This window comes from Lactuca saligna, chromosome 8 (genome assembly GCF_052625555.1).
Source record: "Lactuca saligna cultivar CGN05327 chromosome 8, ASM5262555v1, whole genome shotgun sequence".
NCBI lineage: Eukaryota > Viridiplantae > Streptophyta > Magnoliopsida > Asterales > Asteraceae > Lactuca > Lactuca saligna.
Genome location: NC_136424.1, coordinates 16978287 through 16992209, shown reverse-complemented (window position 1 = coordinate 16992209; position 13923 = coordinate 16978287). Strand labels below are relative to the sequence as shown.

At 32.7% G+C, this 13923-nt stretch overlaps 1 protein-coding gene across 1 annotated transcript; it reads right to left on the bottom strand.

The window, feature by feature from the left end:
* Positions 1 to 2869: 2869 nt before the first annotated feature.
* On the bottom strand, positions 2870 to 7519 carry LOC145011441 (WAT1-related protein At2g39510-like). The gene is made up of 7 exons (XM_078970163.1): positions 7308 to 7519; positions 7153 to 7215; positions 6930 to 7046; positions 4880 to 5123; positions 4256 to 4417; positions 3369 to 3520; positions 2870 to 3211 (listed from the first exon to the last, which is right to left on the bottom strand). Exons 1-7 carry the CDS (start codon positions 7505 to 7507, stop codon positions 3025 to 3027), a joined length of 1125 nt encoding a protein of 374 aa, XP_078826289.1. The 5' UTR covers positions 7508 to 7519; the 3' UTR covers positions 2870 to 3024.
* Positions 7520 to 13923: the final 6404 nt, after the last annotated feature.

Sequence of the window (13923 nt, the reverse complement as noted above, 5' to 3'; positions counted from 1 at the left end):
GTCAGAACTAAGTTGATGTGTTCAATTAAGTTCTTTGTCAAACAAATCGGAAATCGGGAAACAAACTGTTGGACAATAAGTAAGACATTGTTCCATGTATTTGTCCGACTGATATCTAGAACAGAGGATTATATGATCACTTATCTTAAATGGCGTACCATCATCTTCTCAATTCCGAGAAACCTTGAAAAGAGCTACGATTGCCGATCGGTTCCTGAAGTCATACTTGCAGTAATAGTTATTAGACTTATCCAAGTGGGAGACTGTTGGATAAGGTGTCTAAGTCCATAACTATTTCTGGTATGTACTTGACACGACCCAGCATGGTCCATTTGGGTTGCATGGCACCATGCAATTGGATAGACTAAATAAGAGAAATAACACTTGGAGATTATTAATATATTATAAGTTCTAATATATTAATAATATTATTTGATTAGTTTGATCAAGAATTAATTTAGAATTAATTAAGTGATCAAAAGATAACTAATTAAATATATGGGTTGATTATGTAAATCATCCATATCTTGTATAGTGGGCTAAGAGGCTCCATGGATTATCAAGTTGGGTTCCACCCATAGGATGCTCCATGGGAGTTACAAACCCATGGGTCATGGAAATGAAGAGTCATGACACATTAGGGTTTACATGGTGTAACCCTAGATGTGTCAACACTATATAAGAATCATATTCTCCATCAAAATCGGCTACACATGTGAAACAAGAGGGCTAGGCCGATTTCAAGTAGTGTGCATTCTCTCAAAAGTCTTTCCAAGAGCATTTGGTGTTGTGTGAAGAATTTGAGGCACCACACTTGGGGTGCTAGGCTCATAAGGTTTCAAGGAACATAAGCAACAACAAGGTAAGTTATTCTATCTATCATTCAAGTTAAAATTGTTCCCCATGTATGCTAGATAGGAATATAGCCTTGGAATTAAACTTTGCATGATAATTAGACAAACATAGATCCAAGGTTATTAGGGTTGCATGTACACTTAGGAAGTGTTAGAATGCTCAAAACCCAACAGGATACTCCATGGAGGTTAAAACCCATGGAGCATAAGGAATGGGTAAAGTCATGGGTTACATAGTGTAATCCTAATGTGCACACTATATAAGGACCCCTTTAGTTCAAGAAATTGGCACTAGTGCATAAAATGGAGGACAAGCCGATTTCTATGTCTCATGTCATCTTCTCATGGTTATTCCAAGTGTTGATGATGTTGTGTGAACTATTTGAGGTGTCACACTTGGGGCACTAGGCTCTCAAGCTTCATGGAGTCAAGCTACATCAACAAGGTATGTATTCTATCTATGTTATTACCCAAGTATCATAAAGATTGTATGCTAGTTAGGCTAATACCTTGGAATATTCATATTTTCATGTGTAATAGAGAAAACATAGATCCAACGTATTTAGGGTTGCATGTACACCGCAGGAGTGTTAAAATGCTCAAAAACCCAACATTTACTTGACCCGGCTTGGCATGGTCCATTTGGGTTGCATGACATCTCAACAATTGGATAGAAAAAATGAAAATAAGGACACTTATGATTTGTTAATATATTATAATATATTAATATGAAATCATATTGTTTAATTAGTATTGATCAAGAATTAAGTTGGAATTAATTTTGTGATCAAAAGAGACTAATTAAATATATGAAGATTGATTATGTAAATCTTTCATTCTTATATAGTGGGCTTAGTGTCTATGATTCACTAGATTGGGCTAGGATCCATTGGGTGATCCATGGATGCTCCATGGAGGTTAAAACCCATGGATCATGGGGGAAGTGAAAATCCATGCACATTAGGGTTTACATGGTGTAACCCTACATGTGACACACTATATAAGGAACCTCATATGGAGAAAAATTGGACACTAAGCCAATAAGAGTGAGGGCTAGCCAAATTTATGCTCGAGTGTAATTCTCTCAAGTTATTCCAAGTGTGGTGGTGTTGTGTGAAACATTTGAGGCATAACATTTGGGGTGCTAGGCTCACCAAGTCTTTAGGAATCCAAGAAACAACAAAGGTATGCCATTCTACTAATTTTTATATTACAAGTACCCCATGTTATGCTAGTTAGAATGAGAACCTTGGAAAGATCATATTTGCATGTATATTACAGAAAATATAGATCCAAGGTTTCTATGGTTGCATGTACACCATAGGAGTGTTAGAATTCTCAAAACCCATCACATACTGAGCCTTGTTTTATGAACTTAATGAACTTGGAACGATATTGTTTTATGAACTTATGAAATTGAAACGATATTGTTTTATGAACTTGATGAACTTGGAACAATACTCTGTTATGAACATGTGCTATGGACTATATGCTATGAACTCTTGATATGAACTTTGTGATATGAACTTGTTATGAACTTTGTATGTTAAGTCCCCGAGAACCGAACTACAACCTATTAACTTGTATTTTGAGCTGACTGTCTTATGTATAGCGCTATTTGGGGTAGACAGCCCCCACTCACCCAGAACCGTGAATGCATATTTCTGTGAACTGACATAATGGGAACCATAAACATGATGGAATGGGGCAAGAACGGTCGTTAGGCTTGGTTGCGAATGGAGTGCTTTGGCATTCAACACTCATTTTGAGTTGGAACTTTTGTTGAACAAATCTATATTTTCTTACTGAAATGATGTACCTTTATAAACTTGTGCTCTCACCAACTATTTTATAGTTGATCCTCATTTTAGCATGCTTTTCAGGAAAAGGTCAGTGAGCCAATTTAAGATGCCATAATGATTTATGTTATTGCTCTTGTTATGTACTAGACTATGTAGTATGAAACTAAAATGTAATATTGTTTGGAATATGATGCAAAAATGAAAATGCTCAATGATTATGGTTGGTAATCCTTTTTACCTTGTGTTATGAGACCTTAGCCTATCACCCTTTGTATTTCCGTTTTAACAGGGTGTGACAGTTTCACCAAGCTTCTAATGATACTAATAATCATAAGATAAAAACGATAAATAGAGTATAAGCAAATTCCCTAAACTACGTCAACATCAATAGATGGTTTTCCATGAGAATTAACATCGACACTATGTTTAATCGGTCTCTTCATTCCATTCTCTTGTTGAATAAGTGACGTCTCGTGACCTTGTTGTTTTTTATCCTTGCTCTTGCCCCATATCACCAAATATAGCCCAAGGACAATAACAATTGCTCCAACAATACTACAATATAAATTAAGAAATTAATCTCCATAAAAAGATCGAGGGAAAACAAAGGGTTATTAGTTATCTAGAGTATTATCTCGATATGTTTTATTTTAGTAAAAGAAATTAACCGGTAATAAAGTAAAGACATGAGAGTTGAGACTGAGAAACGTACTTTCCTAAGTTTAATTTCTCGGCTAAAAAAGAAGACTCCAAAATGGAGATTATAACCATGCTAAGTGGGTTGAAAGCCGTCACAAATACTGGTCCTCTATCCCGCATTACCACTCCCGAAATGTAGTATGCAAATCCAGAACACACTACTCCCTACATATCCACACGATTCAAGAAAACATTACGAAAGATAATCACAATCTAAGATAACAATATCATTCACGAAAAGAAATAGATCGTATACTGTGAATAATGACACGTGTAATCCACTAATTTTTTCTTAATCTCTCTCTTAACTTTGACACTTGTCTTGATCTAACGAGTATGAACAAATGGTCGAAGGATATATTATTTCTCATTTAAACATTTTTTTTTGCATGCATCCATAAACATATATAATAATCAAACTTTTAGTGAGTTTAAAATTGACACATGATTAAACACATTCTGACCAGGACGAGGAGTTTCTAACTGAGGAAATATCCCCAATCTTTTGTTCATGTTAGTCGAAAATTTTGGTTTATCCATGTTAGTTCAAAATTTTGGTTCAAGGATTTCAAAGAGACGTAATATTTCCTGCCTGAGAAATCAAATATCCCTTATCTTTTGTTCCTAATCATCTTACTAATTAAATCAAATAAAGTGTCACAATCAAGAAAGAAGATCAAGAGAAAGAATTAATGGATTTCACATATTATAATCTTCTATCAATAGGAAGATGGGAATGAAAAAAATGTTGGAAGATTTCTCGTCCTCCTATCCTTTTAAACATGGCAACATTTAAAAAGTACCCATTTTCTTGGTAATTAAATTGATGACACTGACAAGAGATTATTTTAATCATGGTAACTAACATGTTATGTATATAAATATTATTAATTTTCTTACATTATAAATCGCTGCAAATAATTTGATGTCCCAGTTAATTGACCAGATTGAGGTATTGGCCTTCTCAACTACAAGGGTAAGTATGGACCCTTCTAATGTGCCCATCATACATACGAGCGCTGTGAGAGATAGATCAGCTGGGTACGACTTCAATGTCACTGCCTTTTTTGAATGCATCAAAGAAACATAAATATTTGTATAGCTTCCCACTAAAAAATAATATTAATTCGCTAATATCATGTAAACTTTTTCTTGGAGCTCTGTGTAAAATAATCCAATTTTTATGTAAAATGGCATTGCTGAATTAAGAACTTTTTTTTTTCAATTGGAATTGAGTGATGTCTTTTAGATTTGGAAGACGTATAGTGGAGACATTTTTTTAGTAATGGATGTATAAAAGGTTTTTGGCAAGACCTTTTAGCTTTAATTTAGACAATCATAAGAAATTAGTGACGGAAATATTTCGTATGATTGGTTTTTCATCATCTGAGCACCTTATCAATATATAACTTACCTGTCGTGTTTTGTTAAAATCCAAATCCATCAACATCAACAAATTTGTTATGTACGTTCCAGTTTTTTTTTAATACGTAATTGAACCATAATTTTGGATTGAAATCTTACTTGAAGGATGACGAAACTCGCCCAAGAAATGCAACCAGCAGTGATCATGAGAGATCCCTTGATTTGATCTTGTGTACTCATGGTGTTAACCGGAGATTGATGATCAAGAGTATTATTATTTGTCCATGGAAATTGAATTTCAGGGCCTCTTATTAGAGTCATTATCATGGCTCCACCAATCGTCACTAATGTCCCTATTATCTTCACCTGGCTATGTAAACTTTTCATCTTCACCTTCTCAAGTCTAGGAAGATAAACAAAAAAATTAAGCCTCATTTGTTTGGTGAATCAATTCTAATTTACCATCTGTTGGACCGCAAAAATAGTTAAATACATACATGATTTGATGAGTTTGTTTAAGACTAATATCTTTTTAAGTCCGGAAGACTTTTTGCACCATGGTCTATTATTCTATACAAGTAATTTGCACCAGTTCTAAGAACTTTAATTGTGAAGAGAGCCATGTTTGGTTATAGCAAAATTTTGGTCTTTAACATGTTACATTTACTAAGGTGTTGTTAAAAGATGGTCATTATGGAAATGCAATGGAAAAACTTACATATGAAATAATGATAACATAGACCAATGAAGTGTGCACAAAATGTCAAGCATACTACTAATATTTAAACTGCTAATTAAAGAACATGAAAGAGACAATGAAAGAGACAACGAGATTTTTCAGTTGGTGTTATTTAAAAGATGATAAAAAAATGTCAAAAAACTCCAAACTTGAAGTTGTCTTATAATCAAAAACTTTTGTTGGTCGATTTGTAAAATCTCTGATAAAATCATAATATTTTGAATCGGTTTTCGTAGTATCCCATCTTTTATTTTTTCCGTTAATTCAGTCAAATTATTGTTTATGATTATGTTATTCTTAATCAACATCCAAACTATTGGGATTTGTTTTTAAGATTACTTTGAGGATATTAGTTTATATCATATCGATACAACACAGTCATATATATATATATATATATATATATATATATATATATATATATATATATATATATATATATATATATATATATATATATATATATATATATATATATATATATATATACTCTCTGGAGGCTTTATCTTTCCATAAGACTTTTAGAGAGACAAATATATATTTCTCAAATAAATAAATAAAATATTATTGAAATTAAGAAAAAGTTTTATGTAAAACACCTGTAAAGTATAAGCAAACTAACAAGTAAAAAACTCTTTATCTTGTTTCACTTTAATAGAGTTGTTTAATCGATAGGCTTGATAATTACCCATAAAAATGATGGGTCAATCATGGTGAGAGAAGAGTGAGGTTGAGCGGCAGAATACTACTCCCCTCTCCTCGAGGTTAAAATTGAGGGGAAAGAAAGGAAAGAGGGGAATCATTTTCTTTCATTCCCTTCCCAATCATCTAATGTTTGAGAGGATAGATTCAAAGAAAAAAAGCTTCATTTTCTTTCCATTTCCTTTCCTTCTCGTCTCTCCTTATATAAAACTCGAGAACACAACTCATTGTATTTTATTTTCTTCTTGTGCTCCTTAAAAAAAACTCAAGAACATAACTTTAATCTATTTTCCTTCTTTTTCCCTAGTTACAAAAACTCGAGAATAAGGTGTACAATATGCTAAGAGTGTCATCCGATGCCTCCAAGGTGCTCGGTTCCTTACTGTTTCAGCTTTGCAAAATGATACTTGAGTCTTGTGTATTATTTTTTATTAAATTTTTTAATGGTGAAAATTAAGCACAATGGGATAATGGTAATTTTATACTGAAGTTAATTAATATATTATAGCAATCAAATTAACCCGAACCTAACAAGCAATCCAATCCAATCGGACATTAATATTAGGTGGGAATAATGAATATTGGCTTTGATTTAATTAGTATGACTGACACTAATGCATGGATCACATCCAAGCAAAAAAGTTGACTGCACTCAACAGCTTAATTAGGATCCGTAGATGACAATTCTTGTATTTGTGTCGTTTTTTACGTGTTTTGTACACAGCCAATATTTTCATTTTTCAATTCGCTTAAGAAAAGGAATAATACCTAAACATCCAAGCCATGACAAAGGTAATGGCAGGAAGGATGTTGCACATAGCAGACGCGAAAGTTGCCGTTGTAGATTTCATTCCAGCATAGAACAAGTTCTGGTCTATCACTGGCCTGTGATTCAATATATAAACCATCGCTCAGATGATAATGCATGCAATCGTGCAATGATTAGGGTTTCTTTCTTACAGAAGAAAAAAATAGAATATAGAATACATACTCTAGTAATCCCAGTAATATGATTTTCAGGAAGATGGAAACCGTCATTTTTGGCCTTGCTTTCCTGTTTCCACCAGCAAATGAATGATAACTATTAAGAAAAATGGTGGATTCATACACTTCATGACATGTATATATATAGAAACATATATATACCTTTCGAAAAAGAAAGCCAAAGGACCGAAGAAGAGAGTTGCAATGGCGTTTCGGTAAACAGCAAAAGTGTAATGATTCAAGCCCTTGTTCAGGGCAGACTTGATGACTAAGCTACCGACAGCATACGAGGTTTGCAAGAAGATCATGAACATAAAAGGCTTGGTACCATCATATAACCCCTTAAGGCTCTGTTTCGACATGCTTGTTTTCAAGTTATATGTGTCTTTGCAATTTTAATATGGTTTCGGATGGTATATATGCACGAGGATATTAACTGTTCTAAAGTTAATAATAAAATATGCACAAGGTTTATTTATATATTTATTTATCATTTATTTTTTTCTAAATGTTAATTAAATGTTAAAAGAATAATTATATATATTATATTAAAAAAGAGTTCCTTTAAGAACAATATACTGTTGGCTTTTCAGATTTTCAACACCAAACTTTTCATTTTTTAGATTTTTGACACCTTATTTTTGTTTCTTTACATTGACCACATTAATAGTAAATTTGTATGTTATTTTTTTGTCAACTTTGCCTCTCAATTTTAGTCATTTTGATATTTTTGGTATTTACAATCAACATTTTTATTTTATTTTTTAGGAACATTTTAATATTCAAGAGCACAAAACTTTAAAGAATTGACAACTTTTTTCCATTTTCTAAAAACTTGCTAATTCCAACCCCTTTAATTCTTTTACTATTTTGATACTTTTGGTCCTTACGGTTAAAATTTTTATATTTTGATACTTTTGGTAATTGCAATAATTTTTTTATATAGATTTTTAAGAACCTTTTAATATTTAAAGTTTGGTCACAAAACTTTGGATATTTGACAACTTTTGTTCATTTTCTAAAAACTTGCTAATTCCAACCCATTTAATTCTTTAGCCATTTTGATATTTTTGATCCTTGCAATCAAAACTTTTACAATTTTTCTTAAAAAACACAAAAAACGGTCCGGAATGAAACCCGGGTTTTTCTGCTAGTTTAAATGAAATATGTATTTCCAACACGTGGAATGAAAATAATATTTGCAGAAAGGTTATTATAGTAAAGATATTTCCTCCAAAACTTATCTTTTAAGAGCATTATGTGATGTATAAATAAGAGTGTAGCGTCTAAAAGAAGTATCTATGTTTGAAGAAACTCGTACTTATATAGCTATAGCTGCAGTTGAAACTCAAATCCTTCACCATTGCGGCCCAAGTGTGAAATTTATTTGGTTTTATGATGTTTTTGTAAATTAAAATAATTTTATAAGAATAAATAACTCGAAAAAATAACCAACTATTGACTTTAGTCATTATTTTACGCAAAATAGTATCTACTTTGTCGTTTGTGTTCACAATCACCATTTTGATTAGTTATCACGGATGATTGCCGGTCAAAAAAGCTATGATGAACACAAACAAATTATAAGTTATGTTGCGTAAAAAATTATCAAATATTAACAAAATTAATAGTTTGAGTTTGTTACCTCGTGAGTCATTTTTCCATATTAGCTTAATCCAAAATCGCCTTCTTCAATTTCAATTCCTTTGAGATGGCAAAAAAAGCCGTACCCGATGGGTACCCGAAACCCTAACCCGAGTTGACCGGATAAATCCCCGAGTTGATCGGGGATGGGGATGGGGACGGGGATGAGTATTATCCGAATATAAAATGTGGGGATGGGGATGGGGATGGTTCTACCTGTCGGGTACTCATACTTGTACCTGAAACCGACCCCGATGGGTACCCGATATATATATATATATATATATATATATATATATATATATATATATATATATATATATATATATATATATATATATATATATATATATATATATATATATATATAGTGTTACTTATGTTTTTATTTTTAATAATGCATAAGCAAATGTTTAGTAGACAAAGTAAAGTTTTTTAACAATCAAACGTATAGTTTTGGGAAAACTTTTTATGTCTTTTTTTGCAAAAAAAAAAACGATTTAATTTATAACCTTGAATGTTATTGTTAGTGTTTGAAGACATTCAGTGATTATAGTGTTTTATATTAGTTCTAATAGTTTTTGTTTTGTTGGTTAATATATAATTATGACTTATTTTTCATAAAAGTTTAAAACTTTGTAATGGGGAAAAATCCCCGATTACCCATTGGGGATCCCCGATATCCATTGGGGATGGGGATGGGGATAGATTTTTAATCCCAGATGGGGATGGGGTCGGTTATGGGGATGGGGTCGGGTATGGGGATGGGGATGGGGATTCAGGTATGGGGATGGGGAACACGAAACCCGGTATACCCGTACCTATTGCCATCCCTACACCCAATTCGATACCACGATCATTCAATACTTTGATAACTATAATCACCAAATTTCATTTTCTTCCTTTTCAAAACAACATCGACCCAGTTCACTTCCTTTTTGATAAATTGCATTTTCAATAGACAATATTTTTGTGGAACATCAAAGTTGACCAATCTATTACTTAGTTTGACCATCAAAAATTTATTGTAAGGGATAATGATTTAGAAGGGTAATAACGTTTTCTGTTTGTCCATTTTAGGTTCATAACGTATTTTTTGTGCGTATTACACCATTATTATAACCGTTTACAAATAATCCTTTTAACAGGAAGAAGCCGGTAAAAGGATTATTTATAAACGGTTATAAAAACCTTAATGGTGTAATATACACAAAAAATACGTTTGAGACCTAATATGGACAAACGAGAAACGTTATTACCCTCCTAAGTCATTATCCCATGAAACTATAAACCCCTATAATAATTTTTACTTTTTAAATAAGAAACTTATAGGCCTTGGGGTTGGTAGTTTGGATGTTTTTAACCTTGGCCTTCTTTATAAATGGAAGTGGCAGTTTCTTAATGACAATGGAGCTCTTTGGGTTAAAATTGTCAAATTTTGTCATGGGGAAGGTGGTGGTTTTTCGGACAATTCGAAAATAGGATTTGGAGGGGGTGTTTGGAAAAAGATTGTAGGATCCATTAATCACCTCCATGAGAATGGTTGTATTCCTTCTAATTACATGTATAGAGTGGTGGGGGATGAGACTCAAACGAGGTTCTAGAAGAATGTTTGGTGCTACTCGAGCATCTTGATTAAAGGCCAAAGCAAAGAGCCTCCCGAACCGCTTCTTAAGAGGAATATCCAAGCACCAAACATCCTTCTAGAACCTCGTTTGAGTCTCATCCCCCACCACTCTATACATGTAATTAGAAGGAATACAACCATTCTCATGGAGGTGATTAATGGATCCTACAATCTTTTGCCAAACACCCCCTCCAATTCCTATTCTCGAATCGTCCGAAAAACCACCACATTCCCCATGACAAAATTTGACAATTTTAAACCGAAGAGCTCCATTGTCATTAAGAAACCGCCACTTCCATTTATAAAGAATGCCGAGGTTAAAAACATCCAAGCTACCAACCCCAAGACCTATAAGTTTCTTATTTAAAAAGTAAAAATTATTATAGGGGTTTATAGTTTCATGGGATAATGACTTAGGAGGGTAATAACATTTCTCGTTTGTCCATATTAGGTCACCAACGTATTTTTTGTGTATATTACACCATTAAGGTTGTTATAACCGTTTATAAATAATCCTTTTACCGGCTTCTTCCTGTTAAAAGGATTATTTGTAAACAGTTATAATAATCTTAATGGTGTAATACGTACAAAAAATACGTTAGGGACCTAAAATGGACAAACAGGAAACGTTATTACCCTCCTAAGTCATTATCCCTTATTGTAATTTACTGAAGTTCAATTCTTTTCGGATTTTTGGCACTATAGCGCAATAAAATTTAATGAATTTATACATTTAGCCACTCAAGTAGTTTTTGTGGTAAATTGGTCATTAACGTTAGAAAATGCCCACTACTTATGGGTTAGGGGGAAATTGTATCTAGTTTACGGATGACATGTTGGCATGGCTTGACATACGTGAGCTTGTTTTTGACACTATAGCACAACAAAATTTGACGAGTTTAAACATTTAGGTGCTGTTTGTTTTTTCGAAGAGTAAATTAATGAAGTCTGCGGACCACCTCTGCAATCCTTTGTAGCAAAAGATGTGGAACAAGCGACTGCAGTCTATAATAAGAAACATATTTGTTTTTTAACATCTGCAGACTGCTGCTGCAAAAGTGAAATTTAAATAAATTAATTTTATAAACTGAAAATAGTTCTCAACACCGAAATTTTAATAATTCCAGTCTTAAAACATTAAAAAAATACTAAAAATAACATGTAAAAAACAAAAATATAATACTTTTTAAAAAAACTTTAAAAAATATAAAAGAAGCTAACAATTTTATTCTAGAAAAAAAAAACTAATTTTAAAAAACATAAAAACAAAAAGAAAATAAAAAAAAATAACAAAGTATAGCAAACGATGTCTACAAAATTCGTAAAAAATTACACATGTTAAAAAAGATGCAACTGAAACTGAAAATATGATTAACAGATACAGTAAAAAAATTTAAAAAACAAAAGTTTTTTTTTTATTTTTTAATCAAGTTAAAAAATTTTGTGAAAACTATAAAAAGGAATTATGTCAAATCCGTAAATAAAATTTAAAAAAAAAAAATCAAAGTCTTTTAAAAAAATATATTTTTTTAAAAAAAAAAGTTATACCAAAATTCTAAAAAAAAAACACTTGGAAAAATTAAAGCTTAAGAGATTTGAAAAGGCAAGTCAAGTATTGTGCCACGCAGCACATGCATAGAGGTTTTATAGTCTGAAGCCTTCCAAAAAATAAACTGCTGCGAGAAGGAAAGTGTTGCGCGTGTGCTGTATCGCGCAGCAAAAAATGGTTTGAAGAGTTTATTTTATAAAAACAAGGGTAAATTACACGGATGGTCCCTGTGGTTTAGGGTAATCTGCTAGCTTGGTCCCTATCAACTTTTTTTAACTCGGACCGTCCCTAATTTATATTTTTATTGCACGCTTGGTCCCTGTCCGTTATAAAAAGACTATTTTACCCTTAATAATTTAATATTCATTATTTTACCTTTTCATATTAATAATATATTAATAAAATTAACAAAATACAGTAAATAAAGCCCTAAGCAACGTCTCCAACCCCTCCTTGGCTCCTTCACCCCTCGTCTTCCATCATCACCATTCACCAGTTGCCTGATCAGCTACGTCTCTGGCGACTCCAACAACATCACACATGGCTGGTGAGAAAACACTTCAGCTCCTTCCTCTTTACTCACGGGACTAACCTGCATCTCTACTCTGCCACACTTTATTCCATTTAAAAAGCAGACGACGGCTAAAACTCCAATTGCCTTACTCATGTTTTCCTCACCAACATCTATTTCCAGCACCAACAGAGAAGGCGGAGGTGATGCAGGCACTTGAATCTGACGAGACAATACAAACTTGAGCGTTGACCTCTTTCTTTGTTTCGCACTTGAAAGAATGTTACCAAATCAGAAGTGACAAATACAATAGATTTCAAGATTGATTTTAATTTTGGTGCCCAAATCGACCATACAACACCGGTTAGGTTTGATTTTAGTTTTAATTTCCAATTTAAGGTTTAATTGAGTTATAGGTTTGGATTAATGTTCGCATTCAACTTTCAGTTTGATTTCAGTTTCAGGTTTGAATTCAGATTTGATTTTGAGTTTTGTGTTTGATTTCAGTTTCAGAGTCATTTTTAGGTTCAATTTTAGGTTTGCATCTTGGATCAATTTAAGGTTCAGGTTCCATTCGATCTTGTGTTTGATTTCAGTATCAGATTCGAATATAGCCTGAGAAGACAATTGGTGGGGTGGGGGGGGGGTGGAAGTGAAGGTGGAGAAGACATCGTTAATTTGTGAGATTTTCCGACGAGAGGAGTGATATTTTCCGGCGACTGAAATCAAGGAGGGAAGGGAGGGGAGGAGGCTTCGGTTGTGTAGGTTCTTGAATCAGACCAACATATTTTTTTAATTAATACTTTTTCCACATTTAATTAATTAATAATTTAAAATAGGTAAAAGATATCAGTAAGGGTAAAATAGTCTTTTTATAATGGACAGGGACCAAGCGTGCAATAAAAATATAAATTAGGGATGGTCCGAGTTAAAAAAAGTTGTTAGGGACCAAGCTAGCAGATTACCCTAAACCACAGGGACCATCCGTGTAATTTACCCTAAAAACAAACAACACCTTAGTCACTCAAGTAACTGGCTGTTCGTGTGTGTCAGGTCATATAATTGTGAAATTGAAAGGTAAAATTCAATTTTAATAGTCTATTAAAAAAAAACAAACTTGAGTGGCTAAATGCTTAAATTCATCAAACTTTGTTGTGCTACCTAAAATCCATTCTTTTTTATACCCACTTTTTATTTGCAAGAGCATCAAATGTGACTTTTAAACTATCGAAATCTATTTGACTACTTCAATACTAATTCAATTGCAAGAAGATTCCACAAGCACCAAATTAGATTCAATTAAGAACGTAATATCTTTCAACGATCATATTCATCCAAGAAATTCATTCCAACAATAATCTCCAAACAACGATTAAATCATAGTACGAATATCAAATCGATTAACATATGATAATCCAACAAACATGATTCGAATCAGAAAAGTGAA

Coding starts and splice junctions, on each gene's coding strand:
- LOC145011441 (XM_078970163.1), bottom strand. CDS start 7,507: ATGTCGAAACAGAGCCTTAAGGGGTTATATGATGGTACCAAGCCTTTT. Junction 4,418..4,879: donor CGAGTTTCGTCATCCTTCAA/GTAAGATTTCAA, acceptor CATTCAAAAAAG/GCAGTGACATTGAAGTCGTA. Junction 3,212..3,368: donor GAGAAATTAAACTTAGGAAA/GTACGTTTCTCA, acceptor TTTATATTGTAG/TATTGTTGGAGCAATTGTTA.